Genomic DNA, 20,893 nt, shown 5'->3' on the forward strand with positions numbered 1-20,893 from the left:
CTTGGTCGCAAGTTTCTTCTAAAAAATGCATATTCACCTAAATACATTTTCACTGTAGAGTCAGAGAGATCTAGAGTACAGAGAAAAAAAAACGCCCTACGGCCCACCACAGCCTATCAAAACGACCACCTAACTATTCTAATCCCATTTCCCACCACTTGGCCTGGTGTGTCTTGGCATCACAAGTGCGCACCTAAATACTTCCTCAATGTTACAAGAGTTTCTGCGTCTAGCACTCCTAGAGGCAATGAGTTGCAGACTCCCACAACCCTCTCATGAAGAAAAAGGTTTTCCTCACATCTCGTCTAAACTTGCTGCCCCTTACCTTAAATCTATGCCCCCGGTCACTAATTCATCCAGTAAGGGGAAAGGTTTCTTCCTATGTGTATCTCAATCTCCTCTGCTCTAAGGAAAACACCCCGGTCAGTATTTCTCTTCAGAACTGAAACTCTCCACCCCTGCAACATCTTGGTAAACTTCCTCTTCACCTTCTCCAGTGCTATCACATCCCTCCTAGGATGTAGATTCCAGATCTGCATACAATACTCTTAGAATGGCCCAACAATCCTCTTTTAAAGCTCCAGCATAAAGCACTGCTCTTAAACTCAGTGCTTCAACAAAGCAAAAGCCTCCTTAACTACTTTATCATCCTGTTCTGATATGTTAAAGGAGCACAATACGTGCACACCAAAGGTCCCTCTGATCCTCAGTGCATTGCAAGGTCCCACTGTCATTATGAATTCCCTTGCCTTGTTTGCCCTGCCCAAATTAATTACCTCACAATTACCCAGACTGAATTCCATTTTAGTCCTTTGAAGATTTTTAGATCATAATTCTTTATTTCAATTTATTTTAGATATTTCACTGCCAAGCTACAGGGTGTCAGTTAATACAGCCATAAAAAAAGTCAAATAGTTTTTCAAACATTCTATGCACAATTTTCACCAGTTTAATATTTTGTACTGTTTCATTTCTATGGGGCAGCATAAACACAAGCACAGCAGCTTCCAAAGCACAAAGTATTTCAGAAAAGTGAAACTGCGAACTGATGCAGCGTTGCAGTATGAACACACTGCAATATTACCATCTACACTGTTAAACAATGCACTCCATGGATGATTTTATAGTTTCAACAGCCAGTGTATGTGAAGTAAATAATCTAGTCAAGTCTACACAAAAATTCAATTCTTCTTGCAAACAAATGAAAACCATCCAGCTCTTCAAGCAAGTTCACAACATTAACTCCAAATTATGGACATTTATAGAATTCCAGATAGCTACTACTATGGTGATAAATCGAAAAGTATCTTGTAATTTTTATTATGGCTTGAAAGTTTATTAAGTTCCTGTGGCATCTTCAGTTTTTGCAAAAAGTACCAGTCCCAAACAATGTCTTCCACTATTCTGAAGAATTAAAATTGATAATGCTCAAAATTTGAAATAAAAACTGAAATTGCAGGAGAAACTCAGCAGGTCTGGCAGTATCTGAGAAAAGATTCTCCCCAGTTCTTTCCTGTGAACAGCAAACACAGTACTCAAGATTTTTTTCACCGTTGTCAAAATTACTATCCAGACGCATTTAGTTTCTCCAAAATTAAAGCTTACAGTGCCGTCCCATTTCATCATCTGTAGTAACATGATATACACATCAATGTCAGTGGCATCCAAAGCTAGTTTGTATGATTTATCATAATTCAGTGCTACTGGAAGTGTATTTTACTGACTATGGAGATGGAAACTACTGCAGATGCTGGAAGTTAGAGTCAATAAATGTGGAGCTGGAAGAGCACAGCAAGTCAGATAGCATCCGAGAAGCAGGGAAGTCAACATTTCGGGAATACTAATAGCGATTACACATTGAAATTTGTGTCTTCTTAAATATTCACATTTTGCTTTTACACTAAAATTTAATCTTCAATTTTTTTTAAAACCTGAAGTTCTGAACTGATTTTCCCTATTTGCTTTCAAGGGAATGTTTACAACAAAACAATTAACTGTTGCAATTACAATTCATATGGTGGTATCAAAAATATCACCACAGCTCCTAGACAACTTACACTGTTAGTAACTCCTCATTCCAACATTTTTAAAAAATTATTTTCCTCTCACTAAAGAACAAACTAAAACTTAGCACTGGGCACTTATAAATTAGAGATTACACAGAATCTCAGCCCACTAAAAAGATCACTAAAATAGCACAAAGCATTAAAATGTTGCAGGCTCCTAAAATCTGAAATGTTTAGTATTAAGGTGAAACATTATTGCAGTGATCATGCATTTTTTTAATCTCACTTGCAGACATTACAACAGTGAAAACACTACAGACAGGCATAATTCACTAACAAGTGCTTTGGATATCCTGAGGTTCTGAAATATGCCAGCAATAATTTCAAACTGATCGTCTCTACTTTAAATTCACCACATCTGGTACATTTTCACGTTTATCAAGTTGTGTCCAATTTATTTAACTTTCTGTTTTCAGGTTGAAATCAACACTTTAAAGGGTAATCACGATGGCACAGTCACACCATATTTCAGCAATTCAAAGCCACTGAATGCACTTCTTTACATGCACACCTTCCTCTACCATTTGAAATTGATTAATAGAAGAAACTATATTATTTTATAATAATGCAAAAATTATTTTGAACAGGAACAAACCACATATGACTGTAAATTCAACATTGATTTATCACTCGTTTGCCATGCACAAACGCAAATAAACTTCTAGTCTCTACATTTATCAAATAAGATATAGCACAAAGTGGAGTTCACAATGAACAAAGTGCTCAAAAAAATTTTGTTGATTGGCCAACTATAGAATGAAAATAATTTAGGGGTAGAGGGGAGGGAGGAGAAGCATGGTATGTCAATAGAACAGTAACAGAGTTTAGTTGTCAACCAGTACAGTGAGACTGTTCAGGTGAAAAGAAAGTTAGCTTTTATGATTTTAATACATGTAATAAGTTAAGTGCAAGTCCCAAACATTGTCACTAATTTTAGTAGAAGTTGCATATAAATAACATTAACATACGAAAGCTTACAAAAAAACATTTTGGAGGAGTGATCACAATACTGATATTTGATACCAAACCACACGAAGGGATGTCAGGATACAGCCAAATGCTCGAACAACAATGTCATTTTTACATAATTCCAATTAATGCTACATCAGTTACAAAAAGGAAACCTGGTTTGACAGATCATGCTTGCTCTTTGCATTTGAGTACTGTGGCGTTCATCACTGACACATATGCACAAAGGCTGATGTTCTTCAATAACAAAACACAAAATTGATGCACAAAGCAATATATCTAAGACAGTTAGAGAAATCTGAACATAAACTGTGAAGCAAAGTTTCAACTTGTATGCCAGTAGTATGCTTTGAGATACTCAATACCAAATAAATTTCATTCCTACCTTGATTCTTTTTAAACTGACTCCTCAGAGTTTCTTTTCCTTGAACAGCAGAGAAAATCTTAGAATTCCTTTCCCAAAACTCTGACATAAATCTTTCACAATTCTGATTGCCTAAAATGTTCCCAGTTCTAACAATTTGAAGATCTCTATCCAAACTCAGCTGGTTTGAAAACTTCAAATCACTTAAAACATTTTGCTATGATGACAGCTGATACAATTATGACATTTAAAAGAAATCTGGATGGGTATGTGAATGGGAAGGATTTAGAGGGACTTGGGCCAAATGCTGGCAAATGAGACTGGATTAGCTTAGAATATCTGGTCAGCATGGATGATTTGGACCATAGGGGCTGTTTCCGTGCTGTACAACTCTATAACTCTGTGACTGATACCTCTGCACAGAAATCTGATTCTCCTGCTAATAGAAACTTTTCTCCTTTGCAAACTGAACTGCTGGTTCTGAGCTGAGATCTTAAATTTTGGTTCTAAAGTTAAAACTACAGGAATAGCTTTTTGATCTGTTGTAAACACTCCTTCCACCAACATGGGTTCTGTGGCACATGAATGCAATAACATGCTTTTCTTGGAGTTGATGCACTTCGGTCAGTGTTCCAAACGATTTTGGCATGTTATAGAAAAAGTTACCTTCTCAGAACTGAACCACATTCATCTGCCTTTATTTTAAGCGCAAATCCCAGATTATGTAAAGTTTAAAAACACACTTTCCTTCACAAAAGGAGCTACAAGAAAAGGAAAGCAAAGGAAGTAGAAAGGTGGAGAAGCTAATGAGCGAATTCCAGATTTTTAAGAGTTTAGACAACTCAAAGCACAACTATTATTGACAAGCAACTATGTCAGGGATGTTCCAAAACTAAAGGCTTGCAGAGCTCAAAGCAACTGCATTGCTAGAAAAATTGGGACAAAGGATTTTAAAACAAGACTGGGAAGCCGTAGGTCAAATATTACATTTGCAAGGAGTCTTGGTGCAAGTTAAGGTACAGGCACAAACATTTTGGATATGCTCAAGTTTATGTGCAATGGAAAAGTGCAGTCCTACAAGAATAATCAAGTCTACAGGTTAACGAAAACATATGAAGACTTCAGAAGGTGGTGAGCTGAGAAAGGATGGAGTCATGCAATTTTTCAGAAGTTTAAGTAGTCTGTCTTTGTCATATAGCAGTTATACAGTTGCAAGTTCATCTCGGTTCAAATACAACACAAAGGCTTTAATAGTCTGATTCAGTCTGGGATAGTTGCCAGGGAGAGGAAAGTAGTTAGTGGCAAGGAACAGACAACGTATATACTGAACAAAGTGACTGTTGGAAACCGTGGGGCTCCTTCATAGTATTCAGTTTACAGCCAGCTTTGCCATACTCTTCAATCAGCAGTTTCAGATTTGAAATGAGTAACTTGAACATGGTGCTGCAGAAGTAATGGCACTGCCCGTATTTCACATTATGCCAACTTAAGTACCAATGGATAAAGAGATCAAATATACCACACTTCAAATCTGCTCTATCGCCTTTTCAATCATTTACTAGTCAGTTACTGAATGAATGAATTAATCTGCATCAACCAAATATCAATCTCAAAAAATAACTGGGCGATTTAGATATTGATAATGTCAGTCACTTAAACTAAATGGAAAGATCAACTAGTTTCATCCTTCACTGATGTTTTAATTTTTAACAAAGTAACTGGCTTTTTAAAAAGTTATTTTATTTTGATTATTCACATCTATCTTAATTTGTAGTTTCCAGAGTTCTTAAATGACCAACTTCATATTCAGCAACACCAACTCACCGTGAAGCATAAAAAATATTTACTCACTCATAATGGTGTGGTCTTCTGCATCGGATAGAGATATAGCGCTGATTTGCAATTATCTATCCAGAGAGAGGAGCTCATGCCCTATATTGTAAAAGAGTCTTACATCAATTATTGTAGTCCCAAAGCAGTTTTAAACATCCATGACTCAAAACTTGTGTATCCTTAGTGAGTGGTGCAAGTGTGAATAAAACAAACCAAGATACTTACAGAGGTTGCAAGCCAGTTTCTGAGTCAGAACATATGGCAAGAACACAATTGCATTAGATTGTCATGTCCATATTCAAACAATTATTGACAATTTGGTCTTCCCAAAATGTTTACTGTAGACGAGTCCACTGTGCATTAAGCCAGATTGATTGTTGATAACCATCTTTCCAAAACCCCCACAGAAGAGCTTACAGCTTTGCTGAGACTGCCAATTAGGTCAAAAGCCATCATGGTTATCAGCAATCCCTTATTCAAGTGAAAGGGATACTGAATGCCCAAACATTCTGGCCAGTCTATCATTCCTCCTTACACATAACGACAGAAATCATCTCCACCAAATAAATGTGAAACTTCTGACAGATATTATCAGAAGTTTTTCACCTTGCATTCAAGATATTCTCAAGAAATTCCAAAATAAAGGGAAAACAACGTTTACATTGAGAGAGGAGAATACTGATTGATTGGTAAATGGGTTCTGACAGGTAGACGTATTGCCATAAAAAAGGCACCTGTTAATAATGACCAAGGGTTAACTGCCCAGCTTCGGTTCAGTTTTAAACAAGGCAAATTGACCTTGATTTCTCAGTGCATTGCTTTGGCCAATAAACCAAAGAATGGTTGTCATCTCTATTTTGTCAGTCCAAAACAGGCACAGTGTGTACATGTGTTTTCCATCAGCAAATAACATGGTCCTGTGTATTACTATTCATATCCTCCAAGATTTTAAACATCTAGATTGAATGTTTGACAGACAGATACAACTTTCATAAACTTAGCAATAAATCATACATGCATGAGAAACCATGCTCCTTCGTTAAACTGTCCTGAAACAACTCAAGTGGAGGTTAGTAGGTCTTAGGTTTATTCAATTGCTTAAAGCTAACAATAACAAGGCTATGTATCAATCTGATTTCTGAAAACTAAATTGTTCATAACAGCATAACAAAACAATTCTGCAAAGTGGTGATCAGTCAGCCTTTTTAAGTCTGTTCACTCCTCTCACAACAGTTGTGATCCTTTTATCTCTCGGCCTACAGATTCTGTGTCTCTGTGCTCTCGTCTCACTGCACCTGAAAAGGGGCTGTGCTCAGAAAGCTTGAGATTTCAAAAACCCTGTTGGCTGATACCCTGGTGTCGTGTGATTTTTGACTTGGTCCACCCAAGTCCAACGCTGGCACCTCCACATCACATTGTTTTTGAAAAAGGAAACCTTAAGTTCAATTAATGAACAAGACTGTCAGCAATATTGGCACATTTCAATGTACTATGATTCTGATCCCATACATTCTCTGTTACATCGCCAGTTTCCACCACTGCCAGAGCTCATTCATTGCAGAGATCTCCATACATGTCTTTGCTGTCTTTAGATTGAAGCATTCCAATGCGGTCATAGCTAACCTCCCCGTATGGGGTACCCAAAATACTGTTGCGCCTATCCTCAGCGATTTCAAGACCTGATCATCCACAAAGAATGAGCATGTTAATTTACACAGATTCCAGACTGAGCAACGCTTTGATGAGTCCTTTGCCAAATGATTTATATTTATTTCTGGGTTTTCAAATCTTTCCATGGCCTTGGATCTTACTATCTCTATAACTCAATCCACTGCTAGACTTCACTCCCCCAAAAAATATTTCAGCAGAACTCCAATCCTGACCTCTTGCACATTCCCAGTATCATTGCTTCTAATTGGCGGTTGGATCTTCAGCTGTCTTAACTGACGGAACTTCTTTTTTCCTGGTTCCACACTCTCTTCCACAAAAGGAGGTTTCTTGATGCATCTTACATTATGAAAACACATTTTGAGATTTAAATAAAACAAAGAACTGTGGGCAGTTAAGATCTGAAACAAAACCAGAAATTACTGGCAAAACTCAGCAGGTCTGACAGCATCTTTGAGGAGAAGGCAAACTTAACATTTGACATCTGGTGATTCTATCAGAATCTTCCAAAATTTCTCCTTTTTTTAAAACTAACAATTCTGTCACATACATTGAGACATTTACTACAATAAAGGCATTACAGAAATCATTTTTATAAACTAAAATACTGCAAAACAAAAAGGGAACTGATTTCTTATGGAAATTCAGTACACCACTTTAAAAGATTAAATGAAGCAAGAAAGACTCATTGAAAAAAATCAATGCACACTCATTAGAAAATTACTTATCAGTTTCAAATTGAATATCCTACATCATTTTAAGCTGTTAAACACAAACTGATTTTAAGAAACAAAAGCACGAGAACATTTTCAAAGCATAATTCAAATATAATTATGATTCTTGATGCCTCTACGTTAGCCAAAACTTCCCGGAAGATTTCAAGTTCACTAAAGTGTGGACATATGCAAGTTACACTCTTTACTAATGCATGTGGGAAGCAACCATCCTTCAAGTTAATATCGAAACAATTTTCAGTTTTACTGTACATAGCTTCTGATAAGAAATGTGCAGGCTTTGTTAATTCAATTGTCGACGAAACTATTATCATTTTTGGTCCCGTGGTAAATTCGCAATAAGGGGAAGAATTTTCAAAAAAGAAACTCAATAAAACGTTTAGACAGTCATGTTTTGTTTCTTCCTACTTCTTGAGAAATCGCACAAAGCAGGTTCCCTCCTGGCAGGAGTGGCAGAGACGGATGAGCCTCAGGTTCCCTTCAGGAGACGCGAAAATTCCCAACAAAAAAAAAACCTGCTTAACTTTCAAGGGACTTACAGAAGAAAGGGAAGATTTTATCGCGGGACCACTCAAAGAACGATTTTTTAAAAAAGTCGAACCTACGGTTTTACAAATCCACTTCCATAAGTTTACATGCTTTTATGAAACTAAATTGGGAGGAGGTGAAGAACACAAAAAAATAAATCAACTTTTGGGGAACTTAAAATCGAAATAGTATCTTGATAAAGCACGCGGAACTGTCAATCGAGATTAGAAGTAAGTCATATCATCAGTTTAGATCCTTTTAAAAAAAATCAGGCACAGCTCGAACTAACCAATTGTTTCTCCCTCATTGGGATTAATAACGCCGGCCAACCAAACATTGCTATCGCGGAGCGGAAACGGCCGCCGTCTTTGATTAAAACATGAACCACTAACCAATCGGGCAGGGGGGGGGGGTTCTGTCGCCCGGCCAATGGGAGGGAAGAGAAATGGAGAGAGGGCGGGGCGTGGACAAACAGCAAGGTCGGTTGCAGGGGGCCACCCTTACGGACCGACGCTACGCTAGGCCGCGGTAATGAGGCGCTGCGCACCGCATTCTAAATGCGATTCTCTCTCCCGTCCTTTATTCAATCGCGTAAACATTGTACTTTAATTTTTTTTATAAAAACATACGGTAAAGTTAATATGATTAATTGAATTTTTATCCCTTCTCTCTCAAAGAAAACAAAACTTTTTTAAAAAAAAATAAAAACGGTTTACCTTATTTTTCCCCCGTTTGAAGGGACAGTTCGACGTTGCATTGTGTTAAGTAGTAACTTCCATGTTTCTTTTTCTCGCTCGCTCTCTGGCTCCGAGGTGTGAGTTTAAATCTCTTCTTCGCCGGGAATGGAACGTTTCGCTGACCGAGCCCACTTTTCAAACAGGGGAAACTATGGAAACAGCTCGCGGCTGCCAACGGATCCCGCTGCGGCAATGGCTCTGCACACTGGCTGGGAATCACTTCCGGGACATTAGGCATACCCACCTGGGACATGGAATGGATGAATAAGCACCTGGAGCACTGTTGCTCAACTGTTTTGTCACCTCCTCTCTATTCTTACTGCTGCATGCAATCCTTTCCAAAGAAAATAACAGGATGGATGTAGAAATAGTATCTAATCCCACTTGTAACTTTCAGATTCGTAACGAACGGATTGTCCGCACTTTACTGCCTTGTTTGTGGGAACTTGCTGCGTGTAAATTGGCTTTCCCAGTGGCTACATTACAACCGCGATTTTATTGTGCTGGAAAGCTTTTTAAGACTTCCAATGAAGTTGCAAACGTCTTTGTTTTGTAATTTTTTCAATCAATTTGTTCTGATGTCTTGTGACACATCTCTGGTACAGGTGAGTCTTGAACCCGGCGCTGTTAGCTTATAGGCAGTAGCACCGTTGTAGCGTTCGCCCTCAATCAGTTGCCATGACAGGATTTGAAATAATTTTCTTTTATATAATTGTCATGAAGTAACTTGTTGCAGGACAAACAGATGCAACAATTTGGATGGGAACTGCTTCCCTTTCCCTGGCTACTATTTATTCATTTTATTTGCTTTTAAATTTCTTAAACATGTTGTATTTACATGATGTTATCTCCTCAGGGTAGACCAACATATTTCAAATACAGTAAGTTACTTTTGAAGACCTGTTCTCATTAAATTCACATGTTTGAACACTGCATTGTTTCACAAACAGAAAATGTGATGAATAATCGATGGACTTGATGTTGATAGTGTTGGTTATTGCAGAAATGCTTACACTCCCTGAGGACTTTGATATCTACCTGAAAGCGGACGGTATTGTCTGAGGCATTACAACCTAATCAGGTTCAGATCTTGTGGTGAGTTTACACCTTCTGATTCAGAGGAAAGCATGCTACTACTGGAGCCAAAATGTCACATTACTGCTTGATTGTGCAGCTGGGTCATCTCAATTCTCAGTCAATGGCACATTGTTCAGTAGCTCGCAAAATAATTTCAAATGATTGGTAATAACTTGTAAGATACAAATTATCTTGACAAAAAAAAATCTTCTGGGTCATTTTTGATGTGAATGAGTGCTAAATCAAATGTGGCAACTTTTACTGTTAATGATTGTGTTCAGCATATTAACATTTGCTGGATTGTAAATGATTCATGACTGATGTATGAGGAGAGACTGACTAGGTTAGGATTGTTTTCGCTGAAACTCAGATGAATGAAGGAGGATCTCTTTAAGATTCTACAAGACTAGACAAGGTAGATGCTGCAGGGAGGATATTCCTGACGCTGGATGTGTCCAGAACCAATGGTCGCAGTCTGAGGATTCTGGGTAGTCCACTTAGGACAGAGATGAGACGACATTTCTTCACCGAAACAGCAGTGAGCCTGTGGAATTCGTTACCACAGAAAGTTGTTGATGCCAAAACATTGAATGTATTCAAGAGGTGGCTAGATATAGCACTTGTAGTGAATGGGATAAAAAGTTATGGGGCGAAAGCAGGATTAGGCTATTGAGTTGGACAATCAGCCATGATCGTGATGAATGGCGGTACAGGAGGAGGTTAATAAGCCCTCTCTTCTATTTTTCTATGATGTATAAAACAGATGTAGTGACTTTTGGTGTATGTTTCAGTTCTTATTCTTCCTCAGCAGTCCCTTGCGGTGGAGGCTGACCTGGTTTAATAGGTTCTTGGATGGCTGATAGTCCAATGCACAGTTTGCAGGTTCCATAATGTGGGGCAGGTGCTGGTTTGAAGGGTTGGATAAATGGGCTGTTTGGTGATTGTAGTGTACCCTGTGAAGCCTTAGGTTTCCCTGCAAGTTCCTAATGAAGTGTCGTCTTGTGTTCAATGCATTCCTAGATGAGTCTTCTCAATTATGGTCAACTGCAAACCAGCTTCAGTTAACTTTATGACTGAAGATACTTCAAGATTAATGGGGAGTAAGATAGTAAAATAAAGTTGGACATGGTGCTCTTTTACCTCTGATACCACAACACATTTATTTTCATTGCCAGGAAAAAGTATAGTTTCTCAATGTTTCAAATTATGTTTGTTTTCATTTAAGGTAAATAATTGAAATTGAACGGTTCAAGGTAGTAATACTTAAATGAACGCATGGACCAATACTTTACCTATAGCTTCCATAAACAGTGAACTTACATGTTAATCTCTCAGGAATTAGCTTTTGCCAGCTGTAGTTGAGGTGAAATCTTAAAATAAGTGAACATTTTTATCCTGGCATTTTGAACATTTATTGCCACTTTTATTTCTTTTCATAGCATTGCCGGCTTGCATTTATAGGGTCTATTCTGTGTGGTTTGACTCTTCGGTCCAACTCGTCCATGCCAGCTAGGCATCCCAATATGACCTTGTCCCATTTGCCAGCATTTTGCCCATATCTGTCTAAACCCTTCCTATTTGTTTACCTATCTGGATGCCTTTTAAATGTTGTAATTGTATGTGCCTCCACTACTTACTTTAGCAGCTCATTTGACTCCCGCACCACACTGTGTGAAAATGTCACCTCAGGCACTTTCTAAATCTTTTTCCCTCTCACCTTGAACCTATACCCTCTAGTTTGGACTACCCCACCCTAGGAAAAAGACCTTGGCTATTCAACCTATCTATGCCCCTCATGGTTTTATAAACCTGTATAAGGTCACCCCTCAGTCTTCAATGCTCAAGGGTAAACGCCCAGCCTTTTTCCTATAACTTTAAACTCTCCAGACCTGGCAATAACCTTAAATCTGTGTTCTCTCCAGTTTTATTTTTCAATAGAATTGTAAGAAGGATTCTAAAAGTGGCCTAACCAATGTCCTGTTCAGCCGCAACATGACATCCCAATTCCTATACTCAAGTGTTCTGACCAATGAAGGAAAACATGCCAAATGCCGCCTTCACCACTTGTCTACCTGCAACTCCACTTTCAAGGAACTATGCACCTGTACCCCTAGGTCTTTGTTAGGCAAAGTTCCCCAGGGCCCTTCAATTAACTATACATGTGTTTAGTTTTTCATTATTGTGTGGAAGCATGCCATCAAAGTCCACACTGACCCTCCAAAAAAATCCCAAGACTACTCCCCTACCCTCTCCCTGTAACCCCATGTTTACAATGGCTAATGCACCTAATCTACACATTCCTGAACCATAGGGTGTAATGTTTCCTTGATATTCCCTTTAGCAAACTCAACTGAAAAATCAGAACTTCATGAAAGGAAAGGACCTCTGAATAGTCCATTGAAGATTGGCTTTAAGATAGTTATCATACTTCTCAGAATCTTTTTGTTTAATGTGAGCTACGTAGAATAAATCATGAATCCTGTCTATTCTTTTTGTTGATATCAGCTAAGACTGCACGAGATGCTACAAAAACCCATGAGGTACGTATTACTGTAACTGTGGGTTCAGTGAATGTGAGGAGAAATACATTTTTAAAATAATGGGATATGGTTTCAGTTCTTTATGCATTGAAAGCATACAATTTCTCCAGACAGAAACAGAAGGAACAGAGTCGCAAATTAGATCATGAAATATAAGAGCAGAAGTGGACTACTTTAAAATCTACTCTACTAATCAATGTGATCACGGCTGACCTAAAAATCCTCCACTCCATTTTCCTGTCTTAACTCCATAACCCTTGATTCCCTTATGGGTTTCAGTGGTTAGCACTGCTGCCTTACACCAGGGATCTGGGTTCAGTTTCACTCCAGTGATTGTGTGGAGTTTGTGTTCCCCCTGCGTCTGCACAGTTTCCCTCTGGGTGCTGTAAGATTTCTGTAACTTGTAGCATCTAAATCAATAATATATAATTAAGTGATTGTAGCCCCAGTGCTGATCCCTGTGGTTCTCTAGGTATGTTGCCATCCTGAAAATGTCTTCCTGACCCCAACTCTGTCTTATACCGGTTATCCAATTCATGTTAATACAGTACCCCCAACATGGATTCCAAGTAGCCTTACATGTGATACCTTATTGAATTTTTTTTAAGGATCTAAATATGTTACAGCTACTGTTTCTGCTTTATCTATCATGCTTGTTATCTCTTCAAAGTGTCAGGCATGATTTCCTCTTCATGAAACCATGATGATGACTTTGTTTGATTATATGATGCTTTTCTAAATGTCCTGTCATTCTTTATTGTGGACTCTAACGCTTTCTGAATAACAAATGTTAGGCTTAGTAGACTGTAGTTTTAGCTGCCTGTTTTTGATTAAGGGTGTGACATTGGAAAACTACCAATCTTCTGGGACTTCTTCATAATAATAAAGATGCATGGAAGATTACTATCAATGCATCCACATCCATCTTCATTGCTACTTTATTAAATATCATATGGTCACTGTTCCTTCGGGCAATTTTTACTGAGTTCATTTATTAAACCTGCCTTATTACATATTATCAGGTCTAAAATATCCTGATTCCTATTTGGATAGCACTGATTCAATCATCAAAAACAGAAGATGGCAATTTATAGAAATATAAACCATCAATGTTTAAAAATATAAACACAACACTGAACAGGAACAGGCCATTTCACCCACCAAGCCTGTAACAACACATTTTGCCCTTCCATACTAAAACTATCTTCACTTACAGGATCTGTATCTCTCTGTTCCCCTCCTATTCGTGTATTCAGCCTGGTGCTTCTTGAATGCTGCTACTGTGTCTGCTTCTACCACCTCTTCTGGATGAGTGTTCCAGGCACTCACCGCCCTATGTGTGGAAAAACTTGCCTCGTCCATCTGTTCTAGACTTACCCCACCCCGGGGAAAGGCTTCATACATTCCACTCTGTCCATGCCATTCACAATCTTTTAAACTTCTATGTGGACCAAAAAATCAGTGTTTGCATTTTGAAGATGAATTTTATTCAAACAGCTGAGCATGTTAATTTTACAGTCTCATTCAAAACGATGCCAACTTCAGAATTTCCTTTCTGACAGTTTAGTGGTTTTGAACATAATTTCTTGGTCTATGCTGATCATGAGCTGCATATGATCAAAAAGCTGGCAGCCTGTCACATTTCTGGTAATGATTTGTAAATGGAAAATCTACATGTAAGACTGATTTTTAGGCACTGAGCCTAATCCATTAAACCAGTCTGAAATCAAGTACTAAGATGTAGATTTACACTTAAGATCCTCATTGGGTTTTTGGTATCAGCCAAGCCAGTGTGGGTGAGGATGTTCGAGGGACTACTGAAAAAACAAAGAAAAGGAGAGTTTAAAAAATAACATTACCACTTCCCAGTGATCCGTTCAAGAAGAACGTTTACATTCAGCAGAGTCCTGGGAACAGCTTGCATACGTTGAGAAATAATGCTATAGAGTTGATGGACCTCAAATTAAACCAAAGGCCTTTGGTTTACGATCACAACCAGTGTTGTGTTTATATTTGTTTGTGCTACATCAGTCATTAACTTTTCAAAAAGTTATTCAGTAACTTATGCAGTACTTTTAATCTGTTAGACAAACTTTGATATTGTGCATTATATTTTCAGAAGAAAAATTGACTTAAAATCAATACAATAATACCATAGAATCCCTACAGTGTGGAAACAGGCCATTTAGCCAAACAAGTCCACACAACCTCTCTAAACAGCATCCCACCCAGACCCATTTCCCCAATTTTCCACATCTAACCCACCTAAACATCCCTGAACACAGTAATTTAACATAGTCCAAAGAAGCAGGTTAGGTGGATTGGCTATCAGAGGAAACCGGAGGAAACCCACACAGACACAGGGAGAACATGCAAACTTCACACAGACATTTGCCCAAGGGTGGAATCGAGCCCGGGTTGTTGGTGCTGTGAAGCAGCAGTGCTAACCACTGGCCAACCATTCCACCCCCTATTGTAGCATTTCCTGTTAAAGAACCAGTCGTCTACCAAAATAAAACATTGTGACCGTTTGTCAAAGTTGTTCCTCACAAGTATATTTGGTACATGGAGCTGCAAACTTCATTGGTCAAAAACTGCCTTAGTGTCATTCAATTTAAAGCTCACACTTTAGAGGCGGCAGGTTGTGAGATCGAGTCACAGCTGAAGGACTCCGGAAGATAACATAGACTGACGTTGGAGTGTACCACCACTGAAGGACAAACGTGTTGTGGGGATACAATTCTTTGGATGAGATTGTAAACCAAAGCTCCATCTGTCGGTTCAGTAAATTGTGATGTGTAAAATATCTCAAGTCTATTCATGATGTCCTCAACTTTACTAAAACATAATTTTTCTCATTGCTTGTGGAACTTTCCTTTGCATTTCACTTAGTCAGTAAGAATGGTTACACTTCAAAAGTAATTCAGCAGTTATGAGATGTTTTATGAATTAACAGAAAGTGGCATCACAGGCAGACAGGGTAGTGAAGGCATTTGGCATATTTGCCTTCATGGGTCAGAGCACTAAGTACAGGAGTTGGGACATCATTTTACCACTGTACAAGACATTGGTAAGGCCACATTTGGTATACTGTGTACGGAAATTTGACCTCATCCTTACCAATCTGCCAGCAACAGATGCATCTGTCCATGACAGTATCAGTAAGAGCAACCACCACACAGCCCTTGTGGAGATGAAGACCTGCCTTCACATTGAGAATAACCTCCATTTTGTTGTGTGGCACTACCACCATGTTAAATGGCACAAAATGTCGAGCAACTCAAGACTGGATATCCACGAGGCACTGTGGGCCATCAACAGCAGTAGAATTTAACTCCAGCACGAATCTGTATCCTGGCCCAGCATATTCCCCTATCCAACCATTACTATCAGGCCAATGAATCAACTCTGGTTCAATACATGAGGACAGGCCAGGAGCAGCACCAGGCATACCTGAAGATGAGGTCTCAATCCAGTGAAGTCACTAAACAGGACAACTTGCATGCCAAACAGCATAAGCAGCAAGTGACAGACAGAGCTAAGCAATTCCACAACTAACAAACCAGGTCTTTGCTCTGTAACATTTGGTGGTGAATGATTCAACAACTCACCAGAGGAGAAGATGCCACAAATATCCCCATTTTCAATGATGGAAAAGCCCAGGACATCAGTGCAAAATATAAAAGACTGAAGCATTTACAGCAATCTTCAGCCAGAAGTGCCTAGTGGATGATCCAACTCGGCCTCCTCCAGTGCTCACCAGCGTTACAGATACCCATCTTCAGCCATTTTGAATGGGGCCTGACAACATACCACAATAGTGCTGAAGACTTGTGCTCCAGAACTTGCCACTCCCCTAACCAAACTATTCCAGTACAATTATAACACTGACATCTACCCAACAATGTGGAAAATTGCCCACGGAATATCCCAGAAATAAAAATTAGGACAAATCCAACCTGGCCTATTACTGCCCTATCAGTCTACCCTTGATCATTAGTATAGCGTTGGAAGTGGTCATTAACAGTACAGTTAAGCACATCTGCTCAGCAATAACCTGCTCAGTGACACTCAGTTTGGGTTCTGCAAGGGCCATACAGCTCCTGACCTTATTATTAGTCTTGGGTCAAACATGGACCAAAGAGCTGAATTCCAGAAGTGAGATGAAACTGACAGCTCTTGACATCAAGGCTCCATCGACCAAGTGTGGCATCAAAAAGCCTGAGCTAAAGTGGAATCAATGGGTATGTGGGTAAAACTCTGATGGCTGGAGTCATACCTGACACAAAGAAAAGTGATCGTGGTTGTTGGTCAGCCATTTCAACTCCAAGACATATCTGCAGGAATTCCTCAGAGCAGTGTCCTAGGAAAACATCTTCACCTTTTTCATCAATGATCTTCCCATCATTATAAGGTCAGAAGTGAGGATGTTCTCTGACGATTGCACAGTTTTCAGCACTATTTCTGCTTCCTCAGATACTGAAGCATGTTCAAATGCAACAAGATCTGGACAATATCCAGGCTTGGGCTGACAGGTGGCAAGTAACATTTGTGCCACACAAATACCAGTCTTGACCATCACCAATAAGAGATAATCTAACCTTGACATTTAATGATATTACCATCGCTGAATTTCCACTATACACAATCTGGGCATTATCATTGACAAGAAACTCAACTGGACTCACCACATAACACTGACTACTTGGGGTGGTGTGGAAGAGGTGTTGGCCTAGTGATATTATCCCTGGACTGTTAATCCAGAGATCCAGATAATGTTTTGACGACCCAGGTTCAAATCTCGGCACAGCAAATGGTGGAATTTGAATTCGATAAAATATCTGGAATTAAGAATCTAATGATGACCATAAATCCATTGTCGATTGTTGGAAGAAACCATCTGGTTGAGTCCTTTTGTGAAGGAAACTGCCATCCTTATCTGGTCTGGTCTAATTGTGATTCTAGACCCATAAGACATAGGAGTGGAAGTAAGGCCATTTGGCCCATCAAGTCCACTCCGTCATTTAAATCATGGCTGATGGGCATTTCAACACCACTCCCCCCCCCCCGTAGCCCTTGATTCCTTTTGAGATCAAGAATTTGTCGCTCTCTGCCTTGAAGGCATCCAACGTCCCGGCCTCCACTGCACTCTGCGGCAATGAATTCCACAAGCCCACCACTCTCTGGCTGAAGAAATGTCATCTCATTTCAGTTTTAAAATTTACCCCCTCTAATTTTAAGGCTGTGCCCATGGGTCCTAGTCTCCCCGCCTAACGGAAACAACTTCCTAGCGTCCACCCCTTCTAAACCGTACATTATCTTGTAAGTTTCTATTAGATCTCCCCTCAACCCTCAACTCTTTTGAGTACAATCCCAGGATCCTTAGCCGTTCATCATACGTTAAACCTACCATTCCAGGGATCATCCGTGTGAATCTCCGCTGGACATGCTCCAGGGCTAGTGTGTCCTTCCTGAGGTGTGGGGCCCACAGCAATGTGGTTGACTCTTAACTGCCCCCAGACAATTAGGGGTAGGCAATAAATGCTGCGTAGCAGTGATGCCGTCATCCCATTAATGAATATAGGAACAGCAGGTCTTGGGTTAGGAATATTACAGCGAGTAACTCACCTCCTCATGCCCCAAAGCCTGTCCACCATTTACAAGGCACAAGTCAGGAATGTGATGAAATACTCCCCGCTTGCCTGGATGAGTGCAACCCCAACAATACACAAAAAGCTTGACACCATCCAGGCCTGCTTGATTGACACTACAACCAAAAGCATCCACTCCCTCCAACACCAATGCTCAGTAGTAGCAGTGTGTACTATCTACAAGATGCACTGTAGAAATTATCCAAAGATCCTCAGATAGAAATCGAAGATCTCTTCCATCCAGAAGGACAACACTACCACCTTCAAGGTCCCCTCCAAGCAACTCCCCATCCTTATTTGGAAATATATCACCGCTCCTTCACTGTCCATGGGTCAAAATCCTGGAATTCTGTCCCTAATGGTATTGTGAGCTAACCCACAGTAGGTGAATAGTAGTGGTACAAGAAGGCAGCTCACCACCACCACCACGACCTTCTCAAAGGTAACTAGGGATGGGCCAGTGAATGGCGCCCACATCCTGCAACTGAATAAATGCTTAAAAAATTCTGGTTGCTCTGCTATATAAAAAAGGATGTTATTAACCTGGAAAGGATGCAACAAGTATCTACAAGGATGTCACAAGACTGGAGGGTTTGCATTATGAGGGGCTGGGTAGGCTGTTTTTTCCCTCCGGAGCATCGGAGGCTGAGGGGTGACCTTATGGAGTTTTATAAAATGATGTGTAAGGTGACAGAAAAAGATTTAAAAGGGTCCTGAGGGTGAACTTTTTCACACAAAACGATGGTGCATATTTGAACAAGCTACCAGAGGAAGAGGTAGAGGTAAGTACAATTACAACGTTTAAAAGACATTTGTACAGGTCCATAGAGAGGAAGAGTTTACAGGGATATAGGCCAAATGCAGACAACTGGGACTACATTGGTTGTTTTGGTGTGTCATCATTATCAATGAATGGATAAACACATGTTTGTTATGTATAAAGGACACACTGCTTTTTAAAATTATGAAGTTGAATTTACTAACATTGATTGCCTATCTGTAGACTAACACAGAAAAAACAAGTAATCACAAATGTTTGAGAAATGGCCTAAAACAAAATCTTTTTTCACTGGTGTCCTTTAGCGAACCTGCCAGTTCCACTTGAAGAAGAGATATACTGGAGTCAAAATGTTAATTACTTTTTGTTTTATTTCAGAGTTCCAGCAAACACAGTATTTGCTTTTGACTTGGTTGATCCTCCCAAGACCTCTTCCTTACTATCGCATAGAAGCTGATGGCCAACTGTTCTAAAAACCAGTCAAGTAGTACTGTTATAGTCAAATAATATCTATCAATAGATATCCCAGGTTCCTTCAACAAATCTCCTGATCAATCTTGATAGATAGATCTACTAGAATGAGGCCTTAAATACAGTTGAATGGCAGCATGCCTGAACATCCTTAACTTTCGGCCTGAGGCCTAGTAAGATTTATGACTTCTAGTCAGAAAGCTGAGGAAACTTCCTGACAATCATCACCTCTGACCTTCATAACTGAATCTATCCTGATTCCTCCATGTCAGGCATCACAAAGAAAAACTGACTTCACGGAGAGTTCAATGATTATTGCCATAAATGGATGAATAGTATAACCACTGGTTGAGTCTTGAAAGACTTAGTTCCAGCATCTGCAGTATTTAATGTTCAGGAACAATTCACCCCATCATGTCATGTCAGTTCTCCAAAAAGGCATAACAGTTTCATTGAGCAAACACAAAGCGTGAGCTCAGCATTGGTCATATTCCTTAACAAAGGGCAGTGCATGTCAAATCCATTCAGCTGAAAGAAACAAATAATATTGAGAGCAATCACTCTTCTGTCAAAGATTTTGGCAATTTCCCACCAAATGGCTTATGGACAAGATTTTTGCCTTTTGATTTGATTGAACACATGTGAATTGCTCATCAAAATATTGAGAAATCATGGAGAGAAATATTTACAGATAAATTTAGTAGTGACAGTGACTGGCAAAAATGTAACCAAGCTGGTTATTGTCATCTTATATCACTGGGAGGATGTGGCACAATTAAAATTTAAAAAATGACAAAAAACTACAGGGAGTTGTGTTTGCAATTTGCTACTCATTAGTTTGAACAACTGTAACTGCATGATTGACATCTGGATAATGAATATGAACGCAGTCCAAGCGAAGTTTTCAAAGTCCAATTGTCAGAGTTGGAAATGTCTGCACTCAGTTGGGTTTTTAATCTGTTGAAGGTTAGCATGTTTTTTTAAAACTGTAATTTGGATTCTTTCATTGTTTTAGTTTTATTTTGGCTCTTCACATTAGCACATCCCAGACTTATAGGTTACCTTTTTTTCAAAAAACAAAGTTTGTTAACAATCTATACATGATAAGGCCATAGGGCAGCATGCTCTGAGCTGATAGCAAATTGCCAGCAGAATACTACCACTTAACTACTGAGGTAGTATCCTCGCAGAGTCAGTAAACGCTTTCCCTACAAACACCTCTTGCAAACACTTTTTCAATTTCAAATATTAATGCCAAATGTCATTTAAGATTATTGACTGAAAATTTATAAGACCATAAGATGTACGAGTAGAATCAGTCCATTCAGCCCAGTGAGTCTGCTGTCCTATACAATTAGATCATGATTGTTTTGATAATCCTGAACACAACATTCTTGCCTTTCCCCATAATCCTTAACTTCCTTCCTGTTTAAAAATCTATCTCAACACTGAATATACCTCGCCACCCAGCCTCTAC

At 39.2% G+C, this 20,893-nt stretch overlaps 1 protein-coding gene and 1 long non-coding RNA gene across 6 annotated transcripts in view; one reads left to right on the forward strand and one right to left on the reverse strand.

Annotated features, from left to right (window-relative positions):
- Nucleotides 1-9,119, reverse strand: part of usp6nl (USP6 N-terminal like) — a 230,743-nt gene extending 221,624 nt beyond the window's left edge. Inside the window, exons 1-3 of one of the 5 annotated variants that reach the window (XM_048553725.1) lie at nt 8,879-9,119; nt 5,251-5,331; nt 3,421-3,459 (exon numbers count right to left, since the gene is read on the reverse strand). In XM_048553725.1, the coding sequence (XP_048409682.1) occupies nt 3,421-3,459; nt 5,251-5,254 (43 nt within the window). In that variant the 5' untranslated portion in view covers nt 5,255-5,331; nt 8,879-9,119. Of the gene's footprint in view, nt 1-3,420; nt 3,460-5,250; nt 5,332-7,115; nt 7,231-8,173; nt 8,306-8,451; nt 8,534-8,878 lie in introns of those variants that run through there. The other 4 variants (XM_048553726.1, XM_048553727.1, XM_048553729.2 and 1 more) reach the window with 4 other exon arrangements.
- LOC132210948 (uncharacterized) lies at nt 8,628-13,419 on the forward strand. Its single transcript, XR_009447201.1, has 2 exons — nt 8,628-8,690; nt 8,975-13,419. It is a non-coding gene; the product is annotated as an uncharacterized LOC132210948 (long non-coding RNA).
- The last annotated feature ends 7,474 nt before the right edge of the window (nt 13,420-20,893 follow it).

Source organism: Stegostoma tigrinum, chromosome 25 (assembly GCF_030684315.1).
Source record: "Stegostoma tigrinum isolate sSteTig4 chromosome 25, sSteTig4.hap1, whole genome shotgun sequence".
Taxonomy (NCBI): domain Eukaryota; kingdom Metazoa; phylum Chordata; class Chondrichthyes; order Orectolobiformes; family Stegostomatidae; genus Stegostoma; species Stegostoma tigrinum.